Source organism: Mycteria americana, chromosome 6 (genome assembly GCF_035582795.1).
Source record: "Mycteria americana isolate JAX WOST 10 ecotype Jacksonville Zoo and Gardens chromosome 6, USCA_MyAme_1.0, whole genome shotgun sequence".
Taxonomy (NCBI): Eukaryota; Metazoa; Chordata; class Aves; order Ciconiiformes; family Ciconiidae; genus Mycteria; species Mycteria americana.
In genome coordinates, this window is record NC_134370.1 from 53,775,148 (window position 1) to 53,796,353 (window position 21,206).

General features: G+C 33.7%; 1 protein-coding gene across 4 annotated transcripts in view; it reads left to right on the plus strand.

Moving 5' to 3' along the window:
* The window catches only part of LRRC49 (leucine rich repeat containing 49), a 53,124-nt gene that overhangs the window by 25,129 nt on the left and 6,789 nt on the right, over nt 1–21,206 (plus strand). For 3 of the 4 annotated variants that reach the window (XM_075505854.1, XM_075505851.1, XM_075505852.1), the window contains 5 exons: nt 1,652–1,799; nt 9,688–9,771; nt 14,696–14,847; nt 17,691–17,928; nt 19,246–19,431. In XM_075505854.1, coding sequence (XP_075361969.1) covers nt 1,652–1,799; nt 9,688–9,771; nt 14,696–14,847; nt 17,691–17,928; nt 19,246–19,431 — 808 coding nt within the window. The remainder of the gene's footprint in view (nt 1–1,651; nt 1,800–9,687; nt 9,772–14,695; nt 14,848–17,690; nt 17,929–19,245; nt 19,432–21,206) is intronic. The other variant, XM_075505853.1, reaches the window with a different exon arrangement.

Sequence of the window (21,206 nt, forward strand, 5' to 3'; positions counted from 1 at the left end):
CTTGCATGTTGTACTAATTGCATTGGGTTTTTTTAAGATTTGTATTGGGTGATTTCTTTTCTTTACTCCTGCTAGCTTATGTTGGTATTCAGGCCTTTCTTCTGCTGGTTGAGACTGATTGCTATTTGGTGATACTACTTTTCTATTTTATCTGTCTTTCTTTTTGTTGTTCTTGCAGAAATTGTTTTATCTAATACCTAGAATCTTTCAGGGATATCTGATTTTAAAATCTGACATTCTGGTAGGTCTGAAGCCCCTTGCAGCTGAATATTAGTCCTCAGCAGATTATTGTATGCATTTTTGAAAGCTGAGTGATAGCAATGATAAAGGCAGTTGCCACTTTATTCAATGACAGTCTTTAATATGAACATCTGTACTGCATACAATTTCTGATCCCTAAGGTCGGGGTGTACTTAAGGTTTGGTATCCTTCTAAGTATTAGTGGAGGAAGACTTTTCCTGCCACAAAGAGTGAGAAGAACTATAACCAGTTGATGCAATCAGTAAGATTGTCAAAATATTAAAAAAAGACAATAATTCCATATTAATTTCAGAAATGGTCTTCTAATAATTCTATATTCATTTCATATTAATATGCATATTTCATTCCATATTAATATGGAATAATTACATATTACTTTCAGAAATGGTCTCTTATTTCATGAATGTCATTAAGTATTTTTTATCTAGTAAAGTGATCCTCTGTTTATATTTTTATGTGGTGATCATTGATTCTTTTGTAATTTTCAGATTTTTTTAAACTTCATTTGCAAAAGTACCACATAAAATTATTTCATACTTTCCACTTGAAATTGCTTAACTTCATAACACAGACTCAACTTTTGAAAGCCAAAGTGCATACGGATGGGTGCACAGTTGTACTGTAATACACTGTAATCAATTTCTTACAAGGAGTTGGGGAGTCATATTTACTTCTGTAACTGTTCAGCTTTTTTTGAAATCAAGTTAAATAGTTCTCTGTTGTTTAAAAATACTGTTTATCTGAGTCAGATGCTTTCTTTTCACATTCCATCTTCAATGAAAGGAACATGATATAGGCAGTACATCTCTAAATACATTTTACACAGGCCAGTTATTTTTGTCAGGAAACCAAATCAGATGTTGTCTAAAAAGCCAACTTGTTAGTGTTTGTAGACTGAACTTGGAACAATAGACAGATCTGTTTTGAAGATAATATGATGCTTTTGTAATTGGTTTTCTTCCAATATTTGATGATGTTGCAAACACCCAGTATCATTCTGTGGTATTTGTGGTTGGCTTTTTTTCTCGTATTTTCCATGATTTTCATGCTGGCTTTGGCAAATACACCTTGTATTATTTTTTAGGAATATGAGTTGATATGTATCCTATTTTGGGGGGTTTTATAGGTGAAATTATACTCCCATATTTAACAAGTTCTCCTTATTCTGCATCTCTTTTTTTTTTACCTGTATGTGAAGAGATTAAAAAGTTTAACAGCAGCAGCAGCAGTTGGTATTTCAAAATACTTATTTATCATACACAATATTGATGGGTGGGTTTTTTCAGTACAGGTCAATATTATTAATCTTCTATCCTTAAGAAATAAAATCTTCCATCTCAAAATTATTCCTACTCTATGACATTAAAACTTTAAACTTTTTTGGTTACAGTTTTGAGGATATTCTGTGCCTTGCTGATTCCTCATCTTTGTCAGATATCACCTTTGATGGCAATCCAATAGCTCAGGAGACATGGTACAAACACACTGTTCTCCATCATATGATGCAGCTCCGACAGCTAGATATGAAGAGAATCACAGTAAGAAATTTCTGTTTTCGTCAAACTTACTAGATCCTTAAACTCAGAAGTAACTTACAGGGTTTTCTGTGTATATATGTATTTTAAAAATACTACCATTTTTTCTTCATTTAGTATGGAATTGAATGGTGTATAGACATTACAATATTTAAAACTGTAACCTTTTGTTCAGTATTATGTAAGGGTGTGCTTTTTTACTTCATGTTAACATGTTTGTTTTTAAATGCTTAAAGTCTTCATTAGTAAATACTGTGTGATCAGTTGCCATGCAACATGAGAGAATCTGCAAAGCTTTTGGTTAGAACTTTCTCAACACAGTCTTTACGGGTTTGCTGTATAGCTGAAAAGGAACAGCATATTTCTTCCAAAGGAGTAGGCTGTTTACCCTAAAATTCGTGTTATTGGTATCTTCTTTCATTTAAAAATCTTGTTGGTTTCTTTAGTCTGCCTCCCTAAGGAAACCTGGTGATCACACTGTTTCTGTGTGTCTGTCTGTATTTCTCCCTTCCTTACCTAACCTACTCTCCCCATTCATTTCTGTTTCTGCTGTTCAAGTAACCCTGATAAGGAAGAGAAGACTTGCAGACAACTAAGTCTCCTACAGAATTCTTGAAAATACACTGTAAGGTAGAGGATGAAGAGCAATCACTGGGGGCCTTACCATTCAGTCAACTATTTTATCTCTTAACGTAGGAATAGCCATGCTAATTCTTCTGTGTCTCCTCAAAAGTTATGTGTAAGCATGACCTTCTTACAAGAGATATCCAACAGCAAGATAACAAATATAATATGCTTTACAAGCAACAGTGTTGCAGTGTTTGTCTTTTTTTGACCAGGTGCTGATATATATACCTTATTTTAAATGCTCATTTGCTTTGTACAAAGGCTGTACTGCATTATAAATTGCACCTGTTGTTTTACCATCTATCCTCTTGTCCTGTAGCCAATCCACCATGAGTATAAAATAGAGCCAATTATGATGTAAAATATAACATGTATGTGGAAAACATTAATTTTAAAAATAAAATGTTTTGGGACATGAGAGTTTTACTCCCAGCATCGAAAATATTAAATACTTGTTTGTTTGCAGGTATTCTATGGGATGGGGTTTTTTGTGAATTTATATGGACTTAATTGAATACTTGCTAATTGCTTTGCTTTTAAAAAGATTGTTTTCTCAGTATTATTTCAGAAACTTGAGTCACATAAAGAAAACGTCTCTCCCTCACCCCCGCCCCTTCCCAAGAGGAGACAGATCCTGGTAGAACTCTCAGTGATGGGAAAAACTGTAGAAAGAGCTCAAACTCCTTTTTAGACTCTATGGGACCTGTATGGGGAAAAAGCTGTTAGAAATGCACAGCCATGGGAAGAACTTAATCTGGGTTCGCACCTTGTTAAACATCAGAGAATTGACCACAAGACAAAAAGCCATAGAAAACCAGGCTTCACCAGTTGTGCTGCTCATAAATCTACTTGTAAAAAGAATGTGGTTTGCGTTCTTTTTATTTGCCTTCTGGTTTTTGAGCCTTGAACTTTTTTAACATTTTCTCCATGTGGAGGGTGCTACGTTTTCTCCAATAAAAACTGTTACCCAGATAATCATATGACTTAAACTGGGATTTTAAGAAAAATAACAAGTATCGTGAGATTTGTGATAAAATTAGAGAGTTGGCAATGCCAAATCCAGCTATTCTGCCTAGTAATGCAATGTGCTGTTGCCATCGGCTGTAAGGGTAAATGTAACTTGGTGGGGGAATGGAAGTACAATATTGGGTATGTGCTTTTTCTCACTCAATTAGTATACCTAAACTCTAATTACATTTATAGGATCTCTTCTTCATTAGTCTGAAGAGTGTCCAGACCATTTTGAACTTAAGTGTTGCTTTGTCTTATAAAGAACTGAGAGTTGGACCAGAATGTTGGTTCTTTCTGATTAGGAATTCTTCACTTACCTGTTCAGAAGCTCTTTTGCTCGAGAACAGAGTTTTACACAATTGTTACTTCTGCTTTTAACTTTTCTTTTACTTGCTGGCTTCACTGGGACAAGAAAATTATTTCAAGAAAGAATAAAATCTGAAGGATATTTTTAAAAGTTTGTAAGAGACTTTCAAGCTTTATTCATATTGGTTTTCAAGAAGACATACGCTCTTTGGTGCCACACCTTTTCTGTAGGATTCTCTGGAGAAAGGGAACCTCAGAGCAGAATTCTGGTGGTAACTGCCTCTGCCTTAGAGAACTATTCAGAAACATATAGCTGCCATGAAAATCAAATACTCTGCACTTGGAATAAAACTTTTTTGCATTGCAATTGTTCTAATATTTCTTAAGTCGGGGCAGATTTGCCTTTATTCAAGGGATCGCATCACATTATGACAACTTTTAAACCCTGGCCTGTGAGGAAGTTGGCGTTTTCTTAGGCCATCTCATTCCTAAGCCATTTTTGAATGTAAGATTTAAGCTCTTAAACCACTGAGGCATGGACCCAGTGGTGGTGAAATCAGTGGAGGTTAGCCACCTGTAACAAGTTTCACTGTAAGACTGTAAACACTTATTCATTGTCCACACTAGAAAATGATTTTCAGCTGAAAAACCCATGCACTTTGTATTGTGTATCTAAAACAGCAACTCAGTGGAAATCTTTTACTTTCTCAAACTTCGATAGCTCAGTCTAGAGGCTTAAAGAGTGGGGAGGAGGCTGAATTATTGGCTGGACAGATTACTGTGTGTCACCAGTGTTAACCATCAGTAACTGTAACAGTTACACCTTTACCTCACAGCTAAGGTGGACTAATGTGACTTGATTTATGGCTCAATGAAATGGGCTTATGTGAACTGTGTTACAGTCAAAGCAGGCTCAGGTTGCATATGTAGTCATTTACATTGTTTGGTTAACATACTATAATGGTGGGTTTTCTGGGCATTGACACTTTTTGAATGCATTTTGTAGTTTGAACTTTTGAAAAAGTGGACCTATTCAGTGGCGCTTACAGTTTAGCTATGACTTATCTTTTTTCCTCCAGTCTTTTGTAACAGTAAGCAGATACTGTCTGCAGACATGCAATAAAATATGAAAATATGAATGAAATGTGTACATATTCCTTACTGAGATGTTATTTAACCAGGAACACTTGCTTTCCATGACTTTAAATACACTTTCTCAACAGAATTTGCTAAGCATATATATATTTATATATGTGTGTGCATATATAATATGTAGTGTGTATATATATATATTTTTTTTAAATGTGCTGTGGTTCCCATATTTAAAGACAAGCTGCATATTTTTAATGGTAAAACTTTGCTGTGTTTCATTGAGGTTTTATAGGTTTTGGATGCTTAAAGTAAGAGAGCTGTGTTTGGTTTTGATTATTTGCTTAGACATTTCTCTGCTGATCAGGGAGTAGGTTCTACTGCTTTATCCAGAATAGAATTCGTTATCCGTTCCATCACCACCATGAAGTATTCTGTTTTTTTAGGGAAGGATCCCTAATTTTTTTTCTTTCCACTTGAAAATAAGATACTTCAGGAACTTCTAGAATAATTATTGTGGATTGTAATCCTCTCTCTTAAATCAGGTCTTGTGGAAAATATACTAAATGAATACTAAAAGTTAAAAATGGAGATACATCTTACTGTCAAATATCACTTAAAGAACGATTCGTCAGAAATTTTGTACTTGTTATTTTCCATGGCTATATTTCTACTAGAAACATCCTTACATTCTTACTTCATTCTTGTGTAAAATCAGCCTCTGTGGTATGTATAACAAAATGTAGTCTGTCTTCTGCAAGTATAAGTGAGCTGAATTTTGTGTATTTTAAGTGTACTGTTTTGAGTCTCTTATGCCTTGAAAGCTTAAATGTATGTTCCAGGCATTCTTCAAGTTCTCAATTTTTTTTTCATTACTCAAAGTAGTTTATATCAAGTATACTATAGATGTTTCTAATCTATAGTAAAATTATTTGAATAATTTTAAGGTAGATGTACTATGGAAATGGAATGCTGCATTCCTTGTGTGCTAACTTAGCATCTTTTTCTCCTGTGACTTCAATGGTATCATTTGTTGAAAAAGAACTTGTTTGAATAATAGTAAAGCAGTAGTGAGGAAGAATACATGCATTCCACTGTGGTCTCTTTATGTTCCTTCTCGGGTCTTGATGGATGTTACCTGTTTGAAAGATTGATGATAAAATGATAGGTTTGGCCAAAGTCTGTGGCATGACAGTGACAGCAGTGCTCATGTAGCAGCAGGGGGAGCTCTCAGTATGCTAAAGCTACAGATACAGTTCTGTTACAGCGCTATGGAAAGGTTTTATAAGGGTTGTAATAGCTTTAATGTGCCTTATTCTTGTGTTCTGTCGCTACTGTTGCTTCACAGTGAGAATGTAGACCTGCAGCCTCAAAATCTCATTGCAGAAAGTGAGACTTCTGCTTCTTTAGGAAGTATATTTCCCCCTCTTTCTCTTTTTTTTTTTTTTTTTTTTTTTTTTTTTTGGTGAAGATGGCTTCTCAGCCACTTAGTAACTTTTTAGATGGCAAGTGGAGAACTAATAAATGGAGGAGACTTCAATATACAAGAGGACATCCAAGTCCTTTTATAATGAACTGGCACTTCGACCTTCTGGAAAAGCATCCCCCCTTGTCCAGCAGGGTTTGGTTTAAAGACAAAACAAAGTTATGGACAATACCAGCAGAATAATGAGGGAGAGCAAAGAAAAAGGGGAGATAGGAAGAATTTCAGAAGAGCTGGAGCTAAAAAAGGAGATAGGGTGATAGTAAAAATGAATTGTGCCATGATTATTAAGGGCTTTGTTTTATAACTTTGTGGGTTTTCTGGGTTGTTTTTTGTGGGTTTTGGGGAGGATATTGTTTTTCAAGATTGATTGCATGTATTGTGTAAGATTAATCAAGAAATGTATATGGATTTGATTTCCGTAAAAAGTAGATTTGGCCCTTGATCTTTATTCAGATGTTTTCTCTGTCATTCTGCCTATATGAATACCGAGTAAAACTAGGATATATTTTCTTTTTAGGCTGAGCTGATTTCTCTTGTAAAAGAAATAGTATTTTTTTTAAATGTCTGTAATTAGGATAAACTCTTGATCAAGAAAAAAATCTTATTTGGTTAATAAAAGACTCTTGTTAGAATGTGATTTGCATTAATTAATTTCATTCTTTGTGTTGAGACTGTGTTGGCAGGGGAAGTACTGGACTGACTTGAATGAGGGCAGTAGACCCTCATGTATGGAAGACAGTGTCATAAAGTATGCATTTGGGTTGGATTAGGGGAAGGCTTTGAGATGGAAGACAGAGTAAGAAGAGATATTTGTGGAAGTTGAGAGTAAACTGACTTAGGGAACTTTGTGGATGTTTGCTTAAAGCTTGAAAAAAAACCCCCAAGTTGTTTTGAAAGGAATAAAACTAACAAAGGCTAATTTCTTATAGATTAGTGTCATTTTGTTCTCTAACTCTCACCTTCACCAGTGTGAAACACTATAATACCTCCAGTTAGTCTGGAGCTGAGTCTGTGTTGACTGGCCAGCTGTTTTTTGCCAAACAGAATGGATAATTTCTGCTTCCTCTCACTTGGTGGGAAAACTAGTTTATATTTCTCTTCTTTTTACATACCAATTTTATATAATCAAACTTCTAGGGGAAAAATAAAAACTTAATTTGAGACTTCTAAACATACTTCAAGTTATTATGTTCAATGTGTTGAAAAGTCATTAGAGAAGATTCAGACACTGAAATTGTAAAAAGCTTGTTTCTTTAAGGAAGCCAAGTTAAAAAGCTAAATGCAAGGACAGATGAAGAGATTCAATCAGAAAATAAGTAAAACCAAAACAACTCTAACCCACTTTCCATAGAAAGATATCACCAATGTAGTTTGCTAGTGTTTATATTTTATTACAAGACTTCAGGGTTTTTTAAGTAAATACAAACTTAGTACCCTGTAACACATAATTGTGATAAACGGCTGTCATGATAATCATGTTTGTAGTTCTTAACATTTTGAATCATATCTTGAGGAACAGTAGACTTTTGTATTATTAATTATACATTCATATTTGTGGCATATTACCTGTATGGGGTTTGTTTAATGATTTTCACAGCCTCGCCCTGAACCCTCCCATTCAGGTATTGGGTTTCATTGTGTGGTATTTTGTTGTATTGGGATCTAGAAGGCCTTCTGTATCTGTGTGTGGTTTTATTTAATTATTTATGTACTGTTGATCCTCAACGTGGAATAATGACCTCTTGAGGTCCCTTCTAACCTGGATTATTCTGTAATTCTATGACACCAACCCCTTGGTAATACCTTGTTTAGGAAGAACTGAAAAGCCCCAGCAGAGGAGGCTGCCAACAAAACTTTACCCTCAAAAGGCCAGAAGTTGCTTTGAGAACAAAAAAAAAGAAAAAAGTTAGGCTTTCGAATTAGTGTTCCAGGGAAATTCTTGCATACAGTTGGATTAGAGAAGCTTACTCTGTCTAAAGCTTCGTGCCTTAATCTGCATTAAGGTGTTCCTTGTTTAATATATGCATATTACGTTAACGTCATGGAGGAACAGTTTGGAAGTTTGTTGTTTAATCACCTTTCAGATGGATGTCAAAATCCGTGGTATGTCAATGGGTTTCAGGGGGCTCTACACAGTAAGTTTGCTATGTGAACCTAACTTCTTATGCTTTGGAAATTATTTTCTTAAAAATGTAAGAGCAGTGCTAAGTGTGAAGTTCCTGTTTTATTTCATTGTCCAGTAAGCATTCACCCATGTGCTTAGGGGTTCTTGCAATGCTCTAAACATAGCATGTTTTATTTGTATAGAAACTTTGACATACCAATACATCTTCATGGTTGATGATGTTTTCTGTTCATTTTTGTTTGTTAAGAAAATTAACACATAAGTTTCTGGAAAGTGAAAGTGGAAAGGTTAGGACAGGAGATTTCTATGTTGAGGGAAATAAAAACACTTTCTGTATGTTCTGGGAAGAGACTTTAATAGAAACATCCAAATGGCAAGTGAAGTAAATAAAAATAAGTTAAAGTATGCTTCCCAAATATTTGTGTTGGAAGGACTCTACACTTTTTACTTCATAGTGAACATTTCTTTTGTTACTTGGAAAACATATGTTCTAAAAATACTGTGCTGTGAGAATGTTTGGACTTCTGTAAACAGGGAGTATTCAAGCTAATATGGGTGTATTGCAGCATTAAATTGCTGCACCAGGAAAACTGAGCATCTTTGCTTACATGACTTTCATTATTTAGGAATCAATGGCTTTCTTCTTGAAACTTCTTCTTGAATAGGTAATAATATTCATGAGAAATAATGTTATGTACTGTAGTTAACTTGGAAAAATACTCTTTTCTTCTCAAGTTTTGTTGCTGATTGAGAAAAGTAAGCCCCTGGAAACAGTTTACAATGATAAAAATAAATTTTAGATTATGATTCAAGCATAAATAGAATTCAGCTTATTCACTCTGTGTCTTTTCTTACAAAAAAATGCTACTAATTGCAAAAATTACTACAAAGACACAAAGATATAATGCACTGTTATATTTAAAAATGTTCTTTTTCACTGTGATACTCACCATATGCTTTATACTTTTTTCAAAGACCTTTACAAATACTAGTTTTAAATAGCTTTATCTTCAGCATTTGCATCTGAGTAGATAGCTATTTCTTCTGTATTTCTTGATTTATTTATAATTACCAATTTTATTGGTTTTAATAAAGTTTAGAAATATTAAAATGTTAAAAATTCTAAAATTGTATTAAAATTAAAAATTGCATTTCAAATACAAACAGAAATATATTAATTTATCAGTAATACTTTTCAGAACCTGATTAATTCCTCCTTTTACGAAGTTTTTCTTCTTTTCATCTAGGAAGAAGAAAGACGTATGGCATCTGTTGCAGCAAGGAAGGAGGAAGAAAGGAAGCGTGAAAGCCATAAACAGACCTTGCTTAAGGTATTTTCTATGGCTGTTCTAAGCCTACTGTAAACCAGTTTACAGCAATAATCTATATCCTAATATTTTTTTGCTGTAGTTCTTATATATCCCAATATGCCTCTATCTCTTTAAACTTTTTTTTACAGCTTAAAAAGTGCACTCCACAAATGAAACTCTCTTCAGTCAACTATGCAAGTAATACTTTAGCAAAAACCTCAGTTGAATATATGAGTGTGATATATGTAAAAGGATGGGAAACTTCATTTTCACAAATCCAGAGATAAAGTAAATCCAGAGTAAAGTAAAGGACTTTTCAGTGATTTCAAATTCCTTGAACTTGGTCTCCCCCACTTCAGGTGAGTGCTCTAACTGCTGCCATGCAGGGTGTTCTGAAGTAGTTTTTCCTTCATTCTTTCCTGTTGAAGTTGTTCCTTTTTGTAGAAAGAGTTAAGCAGTCAGAGCAGCAGCTAGACTCCAGCTGTCTTTTTCAGAAGAACACTTATCTACCAGACCACCTGGTCTGGTTAATGCTTATATAAATGAGATGGAATAGCTCTAACAGGGGAGACTGAGGTGCACTCCAGAATACTCTTATGAGGCTGGTGACTAAATGACCTATGTTGCTAATAGGAGACCAAAGTTCAAGGATCTAAGAGTATCTGCATTCCATTTGTTGTGTGAATATCGCCATTTGTCTCCAAATCATTCTTCTTTGGAGAAAAAAAGGTGCCTAAAACTTTTTGTCACCCAGTAATGGTTATACAAAAAGCTTTTTCAATTTGGCAGTCAAACAAAAAAAAAATTTTCATGTATCCATATTGTTAAGCTGCGTAGGTAAAATCATATTTTATGAAGGGGATTAGACTGAAAGTAGTTGCAAGAGGCTGTAAGAAGTGTAACAAATGTATACAACTCTGAGAAAAAAAAAAGACACAAACAGAATGTTAACAGTATAATAAAAGACATTTTAAGTATATAAAAAAATGGGGGGGGGGGGGGGGAGAATTCCATGTCTAGTGTCTAAGAATATATTTTGATTTCCTGTATATCTGTATCCATGTATATTTTGATTTTCTGTTTAAAAAAAATATATATGTATATATAAGAAAAAAGTCTTAGATACAGTATTTTTTCTTTTTTTTCTCCCCCCTCCCCTCCTGTAAAGATACTGATGTATTTAAAGCCTCTTCAGGCTTGAAGTTTTGGTGCCAGTTCTTCGTAAAATAAAGAAATGGGAAATTAGTAAATAATATTCACACATGGTATTATTTTATGCTGTTGAAAAGCTAACTGTGTCTCTGGACTGGAAAAAAAAATAGGTGTTTATTGAAAGTGTTTATTTGTAGTTCATGTTCTTAACCGTTGATGTAATGTTTCCTTGTAGCAGAGGGATTGTTTGTCTTGATGGCCTAGATTTCTCAGTGCATTTTGCTAGTGGAAACTTCCCTTAGAAGGAAAAAAAATATATATTTTTAATGTACAATGCCATTGTTACTCAAATTTCAACATTAAGTTGTAGATTTTGTAATTTAATTGAGGTATCTTTCTTATCTTCAAATAGTTAAGTGGCATAAGAGCCAAATACCAGTATCTTTTGCAAGATTCAGTGATTTTGTATATCTTTCCTTTTTAAATATGTTCTTGTGTGTAATGATTCTGGTTTCTTCTTTACTGTTCCACACGTTTGAATTGAAAGGAACAAATCTGCTCATAGATACAATGTCCAGTGAAAAACGTTACAAACTATAGGATTTTCTTCATAGTTAAATCTGAAGAAAATATTTAGATAATCATATTCTGCAATTTTTGTTGTTGACACTTTCCTTCAAACTTTCTTAAACTATATGCAGTGTAAATGAAATTATAAGCACTCATTCAGTAGCAAACAATTGCTGTTTTCCTGTATTCACTGCATCAAAAAAGTTAATTTCAGCAATGTCATCTCTTCTTTTTCCCTTGTTGATACTTGTCTACCCTAACAGCGGAGTTTCTTCATCTCTCTTTTTCCAGACTAATTTTTTATTGCTTAAAACCTACTCCTCTGGGAAAGTTTGAGATGTACTTCAAAATGTACAGAGAATGTAATTCCTTTCCAGCAGAGGCTGAACTTAATATTTACTGGAGCAAGAAATAGTTATTGCTAGCAGAATCTTCACAAAGCTAAAATTTGCTTTTTGTAAAATGAATTATTTGAAGTTTTCAAAGCTCTGTAGGAATCCAGCAGCCCACAATTGAGGCCTAACAAAGCAGTAGAGCTGTACAGTAGTAGAGGTTATGAGGAGACCCTCATCCTCCAGAACAGACAGAATTTTCTAAATGTGATTGGAAGAAAATGCTGACTGTTTCAACTTCCCCTGCTTTCTGTGACATGGAGCCCAGTCATCACTGAAGTCTGTAAATGTTGGGTGTTTAGTGTTCTCTAACCAGATAACATCATAACTTTTTGGACAAATTAAATGTGAAACAGAGTTTTGAGCTCTTTAAAATGGAAAAACTTTCAGAAGAAGAAAATTTTTTTAAGTAACTTCCATGTACTTTCAGTGTCAGTTATAGACAATTATGGACATAATTTTTATCAACAGTGTTCAAAGTCGAGTAGATCTATCTCTGCATTATGAGTCATTGAAACAGATCATGGTGTTTACTCTGAGTATAATAGCTGCAGCATGAGATATTTGCATGTAAGTATTAAATATTTTACTATGAAACATTTATATGCTATTGTTCTTTATTCTTAAGGAATAAAGGAATTCTTAGGCTCCACAAATTAGCAGTCACAGATGATAAAATGTTTGCTTTTTTTGTTCTTCTACTATTTTCCATTTTTTCAAAGAAGTATTAATTTGTAGTGCTTTACACTTCACATCTCTAATACTGAGTACTGTGAGGAACATTCTTAGTGAACTACATTGCAGTGATGTCCACAACTCACCCACTGTGAAAGGAATTATGTAAAAACATGATGGTAACAGTCACATGTTACTTTAATATATAAAACCCAGGAGCATAGTGAGTATAGGTCAAACTTGATATATCAAAAGTGTTAATTTCAAATTGTAAAATTAGGTTTACCCTGGTCCCCTGCCTTTCTCCATAGGCATATCAAATAAATCCCCCCCCTCCCTTTGAAAAAAGGGGCTATAATAAAACTTTGTGGTTTGTGTTGATCTTTTTTTTCCAGCCATAGAGTCTGTCTTAAAATAGAAAGGTAAATGTTCAATTTTAAAACAAATAAAGCCTTTCTAGCCTTCAGGATTTTTGGTACGGCCTTCTAAATCCTAATCGATATTGTGTTGTTTTCTTGTATCTTAATCAGCCTAACAAAATATTCTAAAGCAGACAGGAACTAATGTAATGATATTTAAAATTATTATATTAGACAGGCTTTTCACACTGGTAAGAAATTGATAAAGGTGTTGAGCTTATGCTCTAAGGAAATAACTGTTAACAGATTTACTTTGACCCAATTTGAGATCATTGCAACTTGAAGCTAACAAGTACTTGCTGTTTCAATCCAAAATTTCATAGCATTGAAGTAGAATATTCACTAGTACATCTGAAGAGTATGCACCTTTTATCTTTCCCTTGTTTATGGGTAAAATTAGTGACAAATACACAGGCTGCCTATGAACTGCTGTTCATACTACTTTGGGCAAATTCAGGTTTGCTTTTTTCCCCGCCCTATTCCAAAATACCAGGATGTCTGTTTGTATTCCAGTTCCAATAGTGATGCTTTGAAGTATATGAGATTCTTAGAATATCATGGATTTTTAATACTTCCTAAGAGTGTGAAGCTTTAAATTAAGGTTGTTATTTTGTATGACCTTGAAAGCTACATTTCTATAGCAAGATCAATTTAGAGTATGATATTATAAACCAAGAAATCATTAGCTTTGACTGATACTCTGTTTTCTCCATGTTTTGTGGATGTAAATTTATTTTATGCTAAGCTTCTCTATAATATTTTCCTCTCAGAAATTCTAAATCACTGTTCAAGTTTCATTGAGAGTAGTGTAACAGTGAGATGGCTGACTCCCAGAGAATAAGATCTGGTTCAGAAAAACCAAATGAAGTGAAACTAACAAGGAATTTACCCTTTGATATGATTTATATTGTGCCATTTTTATTTGAGAGTTCAGCTGCCAGTCCATGAGCTCTTACAAAGCACCTTGTTCTTTAACCTTTTAAAGTATGCTAAATGGGATATATCATATATATCTATATGATACAATAGAATAACAACCTATATATAGAATCTTAGGTAATTGGCAAGATTTGCATGACTGTACAAGAACCAAGTACTTAATAGACTTTTGAAATACTCATTCATTGACAAGACCTGTCTAGAATATAAAAAATACTTAAACTATTACAAAATATTTGAACTTAGATCTGTTGTAGTCCTTGTGTCTATCACAAAGGTAATTTCATTTTCTGTTTCTATACAATTGACTTTTTCCATTTTTCAGAAGATAACTTTTTCCCCCACGCAGAGCAGGTTGCAATTACTGCTAAGACTTACAGCAGTTACATAACTGTCTTAGCTTAAGTTCTAGGGTCACTCTAGTGGAATGGCAGAAAGTACAAGCAGTCTGCCTTGTTTTGTGGGAGGAGTATTACAAGCAGCTCCAGACTGTCAAAATGAGACATCTGTGGTTATCCAAACTAAATAGTTTAACTTTATTCTTTCACAAGTTGTGGATTTATTATGTTACTTTTCTTGTTTCTGTATTGCAAATTTTGTGAAATCATAGTTTGCTGGCAGTTACGCAAAATAGCACTAGACTGATGCCTTGGTTTTAATGCATAACCACCAACCTATCGTTTCTTCAACTTAAAACGTTTAGAATGTTTTGATTAAGCAGAATATTTCTTTCAGAACAAACAAGTGTCTTGATACTGTACTGTCATAACTTATTATGGCTTTTATATCTTGTTTCAGGAAAAGAAACGGTTAACGATTTGTAATATTGCACGTCAGTGGGAGATACAGCAGAATCGAATAGCTCTTGTGGCTTCTTTAAACCAAGATAAAGATAACGAACCCTGCCAGATCAATGGCAGTGCTGCATATGTATTTCCTGAGGAAAGCAGGTATTTTATTGGGAAATATTTCTTCTTGTTCATGTCTGATATTCCAAGTTACTTCTTCTCACCTCTGAGATCTCACTGTATTTCATTATCAGAAGTAGTATATCCAAAACAATCCTGAAAAGATATTTTACTTCATGATTAAACTTGTTGGCCATTAGTAATAAGTAACACATATTAAATAAGTAATATAACAGCAACTCATTGAGTAAAGAAGTGCAAGCTAAATTATTATGTGATTTTGCTAAATAAGGGAGGAATTCATGTTTGCAAGAAATGTTAAATATGAATTCTTGAGCCTTCTTAAGGCTGTTCATTTCCTTGACAACTGAGATTGTTGCCTTCAGTTGAAATGAACAAAATGAGGATGTACAAGCATTACAAACATTTGTAACCTCTTTATGTATCAAGGGGTTTTATAAACTGAGTGTTGAATTCATGTTCTCAGTTTGAACAGCAGCATCTCTTACTGGATCACTTTCATACTCGTGCTATTTTAACAATAGCAGTTCTTTGACTTAGTTTTATTGCTAAGATCATTTTTCCTAAGGTAACCTTTATATTGTTCGTTTAAAATATAGTTATATTATTTTTGTGACACACTTTGTGGCTTGCTTATTTGCATCTAAAAGGTGGCCATCTGGGATTCTATGTAATTTAAAAATGAAATGCATAACTTAATGAATAATGTGTGCCTTGGATTGGCTAAAACCAAACTAGCACAATTTCAACCTGGCTAGCTCAGGCAAAAACCTGAAAAAATAGCCTGCACAAATTCAGTAGCAAGTACAGTTTCCTGCTGTGCCTGATCAACACTGGTATGTCAGGTATGGGCGGGAAGTCTTTGCCTCTCACAAACAAAACCCATCCGAGTTTCAATCTACTATTGGCTAGACCTGTTTTTTTTATCTCCAGTTGAGTGCTGCATCTTCTGAAACAATTTTTTTCTTAGCATTTTTAAATTGCTATAGTCCTTTCTGTTCTTGTGCTTCCAAAGTTTCCCCCAAACATATGCTTAAGCCATTGCTTTCTTGCCTCCTTGGTTTCTTCACAATTTAATTCAGTGTTAGTAATCATCCCCTGTGACCAAGTCAATGTAACTATGGTAGCTTGAGCATTGTCATGTTAATGAACAGATTTTCATTTCTTGAGAAATCATGCTTTCAAGTAACACACTAAGACTTTTTCCATGGAGTTTGTAGGAAAGATCTTGGTGTAATGCTATCTCTGCTTATGCTGGATACAGTGACTAAAGTTGGTTTATTCCTTGTAGTTCTTGACCACGAATGTTAGGATTCTTTTGTCAAATCTACAGTAATAAAATGTAATGCATAAAATATGTTTCCATGTTCTTGTGAAAGTTTTTGTAGTTTAAGATTTGTAGAATGAGTTGTAGAAATCAAAGTGGTTACTTTTGTGAAATATAAAATTTCAACCTCTCTGAGATGTTAACAAAATAAACTATGTGCTTTATTTGTATATATTATAATTCTTTTATGCAAGTTATAATGCATTATGTGTTCTGAATCGGAGACTTAGGTTTGGAATTTTTCTCTCTTTCATGACTGGTTAGAGAAATGAAAGTGTGATAGTGATCTTTATCACCGATTTATATTAGTTTGAACAGATTAATGATGTGGCAACGTGTGTTAGAATTAAGCTGTAGATAACACTGCTGGTTTTTGCCTTGAAGCCTTATTGCTCTTTAACCCCCACTAAGTTAAAATTTACATTGATCTACTACTATGTTTTATGATAGTGAAGAATTTTATAAGATATTGTCAAGATGAGTGACTAAGCAATAAAATCCAGGTGGAATTCAGCATAGATAAGTAATTACAGCTTCACGTTGGAGTGATGGGCTCTCAACATCTGCAGTCAAGAGTAAAATCTTAGTTCTGGTTGATTTTTGTCAAGAAAACGTCAGTCAAATGATCACTGGTAGTCAAAAAAGCAAAATACATTTAAAATACTAGGAAAGTAGTAAAGAATAAAGTAGTGGCAATCATTACACAATTTTCTAAACCTGTGATTTGTACTCGTCTTGAATTCTCTGTGTACTTCAGGTCCAGTCAGCTGAGTGTATCGTGTTGAAAGTAAGACGCAAAGAGATGAGAGTTGAGAATACCTGGACTTATTGCTTAATTTTAAAATCGCTCTTGTGAATTGGAAAGCTCACATTATTTTAAAGAAATGCTTATTCATCCTTATTAATTAAGGATTAAATAAGGATAATAAACCATAAGACTATTCTCATCTCTAAGCGGAATAATGAATTCTGGTATCCTGATCAGATAAATTGACATATGGTTTGAGGAGGGAGCAATACTCTTGTCAAGAATAAAAATAACTGTTCAGTACTGTGAATAACATTATCCTGGATTGGTTTTAACAACTGTTCTTAAAGCGCTTACTCATGTCATAACTTTAGCATTTCATATAGCGAACAATGTGAAGGTGACTTTGCTTGAATAAATACATTGTCTGAGGTTGGTTTTAGATATCTAAAGCAACACAAAATAAGTTAGCATTCTGAATTAAAATTTTTAAGCAGATTATTAAATATGAGTGATTTATTTATTTATACCCCACCCCCCAACTCAAATACACCCAGAGCCTTTCTGCCAAAGAAGTAGAACATTTGCAATGTTACTTGATGGAAAGAGGATTTTCCAGCCCTTAATGTTTTTGAACCAGATTGGGTACTGCAAACAAATGAATGCTGAGAAATTTGATCATATTTGACAGTTGGATTTTGGTAAATGAAAGGGCTATCATTCAATAGAATGAAATTACTATCTCAAAATAATCTCATTTACATCGCTGCATTTTGATTTCCTCCACAGGTCTCTTGATACAATATTGAGCAGTGCAGTACAAGGTTTGTCTGTTCTTGAGTCTCATTTAGTGGAAGTGGAAGGAGACACTCTTTGCTTGTATGGTGCTGGAGCACTGGAGTGCCTGGATCGAAACTGGAGTGTTCAAACAGCTGGAACTATTGTCACAGTCTCCTTTATGTTCATAGAATTCGATGAAATTGTTCAAGTGTTAACAAAACTGAAGATAAAATTTCCTAATTCCGTGGTAAGAATGCCTCAAATTGCATCTGTGTGAACAGCTATGGAATATGTATTCTCTAACAGAACCTTAATTGGGCATAGTCACCCTGGAGTGCTTTCATATAAATAGATAAGTTTGTGAATTAGGTATTTGCTTGGTGTTATCCTATAACGCTAACTTTAACTTGATACTTCTTAAAAATCAAGACTTTCTTACACAGATTCTCACACTTTATTTCAGATTCTCACACAAAAGAAAACACAGGTGTTTTCTTTTCAGACTGGTTATTATTTCTCTTAATTCCTTTGACCTAGCTGATTATTTTTAAGTTGGAAAACTGATGTGTAAGTACAGTATTGCTATGGATTGATGGTATCAGGAGACCTTCATTTGTGTTGTGAGTTCAAAGATCAAATAGCTGATAGGATAAAAAGAGAGAGGTAAAATTCAAAGGGAATAGCTAGCTAAATCAGTACAGCTCTTGGAATTCCTCAGTTCTTGATGAAGCAAAAGAATGTAAATGAGATGTCCCTTTAGTACTTTTTTTTCTTGGACATTTAAATCAGTCATTTTGAAGCAAATATTAAAATAGTGATGACATACATAAAGCAACTTGTTACTCACATGATTTGCCTCTTGAGCCCCCTGCTTCTTTTTAAGGTTTTGAGTATAACAGAACTTAATGGTTTCATTGAGATAGATAAATTTGTGGGGAACTTAAGACAAATTTATCTATCTCAATAAAACAATTGTTTCATTGTGGGGGGGGGAAATTTGTGGGGGATAGCAGAATCTCAACTAAATTTTTATCTTCACCATCAATTTTTCCTCCTTCCCTTCCCTCAATAATGCTACTGTGTAGCCAAATACACCATGCGCATAGGAGCACTAGTGTAGGGCACGGTTCAAAGAAACAGGAGGGTATGACTTAATGCCAGCCTGCTATGGCCAAAAAAGCAGAATATTTAAAAATATATATTGTACTTATTTTTATGTGTGGATGTTGCAGTTGCTTTACTTGCAGAATTAAACATTGCTCAAGTAGTGTTACTGCTTTTTGTAACATTGAAAATATTAGTGCTGTTACTAAAGGGTTTATAAATTGCTTAGGGTCTTGTAATGTTGACATTTCTAAATATATGTAATACACCAATTGGTTGATACATTGATGTGTTTTGCCACAAAGACCTCAAATTAAGTGAGCTCAGTTGCTTCATCAGACCTAAAGACTGTTTATTTGATTTGAAAATTGTTTGAGTGGCACAGAATAGGAATCATTGTGTTCACTCTTTACTGTTTCCTTATTCAATTTATTGTGGTTTGACTTTTTTTTTTTTAAAGCACCTGAAGTTTAAGGAGACAAATCTTGTGACACTGCAGCAATTTAATGCATTAGCCCAGATGCATCGCATTGAACAGTTGACAGTTGATCCTCAGGGAAATCCGGTTGTCAACTTGACTTTGTGGAAATACTATGTTCTGTTTAGACTGAACCATTTTAATCTACAGAAGATAAATGGAGTCAAGGTAGGATAATGTTGCTTCCTTCTTACTGTTGGTCTTACAAGGTAAATTAGCGTTGTTTTTTAAAAAAGCAGATGAATTGCTAATAAAATGAGCAGGACCCTGTCAGTGCCCTTTTAGTATTGGGGAGGGGGGAAATTTTAAGTAGACTTCACCATATAATTTATTGTGCTGTGCATTTGTTAAGTCCAACTACACTGTGTTACAATTAGCAAAGTTGATAAGATTCTTAGTTGCCATAAAACTGTTGTATTGTCTCAGATGTTTGCAATTGCAAATGACAGTCCAAATCTATACCTGAATGGTACGGATATACCTGAAGGGAAGACTTTTTAGTATTATTTCTGCACATGGTTTGTTTTTTTGGAGTTTTTTTTGTTTGTTTGGTTGGTTTTTTTTTTTAAATAATTAAAGAACTGCATGATTTTACTTGATTTTAAGAAGCACTTTATTATGTTCAAAATGATCACAGTGCTGACATTGAATATTTGTGCAAAAATCTGCGTTTGACAGACTACTTAGCAGTTTACAGCATATGATTATTTATATTTTCCAGTGTTACAAAATGTAGCTAAAATTATATTTTCTTCATTAAGCCTGTCACAGGAAAAAGTCTTTTTTTTTTTTTTTTTTCCCTGCTCGCTATGTACAAGATTGTTAGTGTGGGTTTGTTTGGGTTTTTTTGTTGGGTGAGTGTTTTATGTTTAAATAAATAGAAAGTTAGAACATTAGTATTGCTATTTTTTGTACTTTGTATTCCCCTTTACATCAATTGAAAGTAAATTTAGTCAAGCATATAAAATGGTTATTTTATACTTGGGCTTTGGTCATAAAGGGAGCATGAATAGTTACGATGCAACCACAATGTTCGAATGTGCATTCAATTTTAAATGCTAAATAAGTTTAAGTAGTGTTATGGAAGTTCATTAGAGCAAAAGTAATACATAGCTATAGTGCTTAGATCTGGTGTTTTAAATTGGTTGTCATCATCATATGTTTTGGATTAGATGTTTTACTTGTTATCTAATACAACATCATGATAGCATGAATGTTGTGGTTTACTTGGTTTTAGTTCTGTAAAACGTGAATTATTTGCACAGCAGAGCAGGAGTGGGTTAAAGAGCTTAACTGAATTAACTATCAGAGAAAGGATGAGAAAACATGAAGGATAAAGGTAAATATGACTCACTCCAACAGCACAGTATGTTGAAAAGGAAAAAAAAAAAAAAAGTGTTATGGGTAGTAATCCCATGAGAACTTTAAAATAGCCTTGAATTTAGTACTTTACAAAATATGCCTATCAAAGTTTGTTTAAAAAAAAAAAAAGGGGAAAAAAAAAAGGTTGGATGTGGGTTTAAAGTTTATTTCTTTTTTACTGCATCCTATTTTCAAAATCAACACTAGTGATTCAGATTAAAACAAAATAGAAGACAAATCTTACCTGTTTGGTCTTCATGGAGAAAGAAAGAAAATAACACAACTATTTAAGTAGACTTTTTGTTACACTCTAGAGGTCAGCAAATTCAGTCTTTGAAGGAAAACTTTTAATTTAATAGTGCTTGGGGATGAATTTAGTAAATGGATTTACACGTAGCATGGCATGCTTTTTATGTAGGACATATATCAAATCTTAAATACGTGTGACTGAAGAACATTTTTTTCCTCAACAAACTTTTTCAGCCAGACCACACTATATGAAGATGTGCACACAGAAATTTTTTCCTAGTGTCATTAATCATTTGAAAAGTGTCATAGCCAAGCAGAAGAAAGAGATGAAC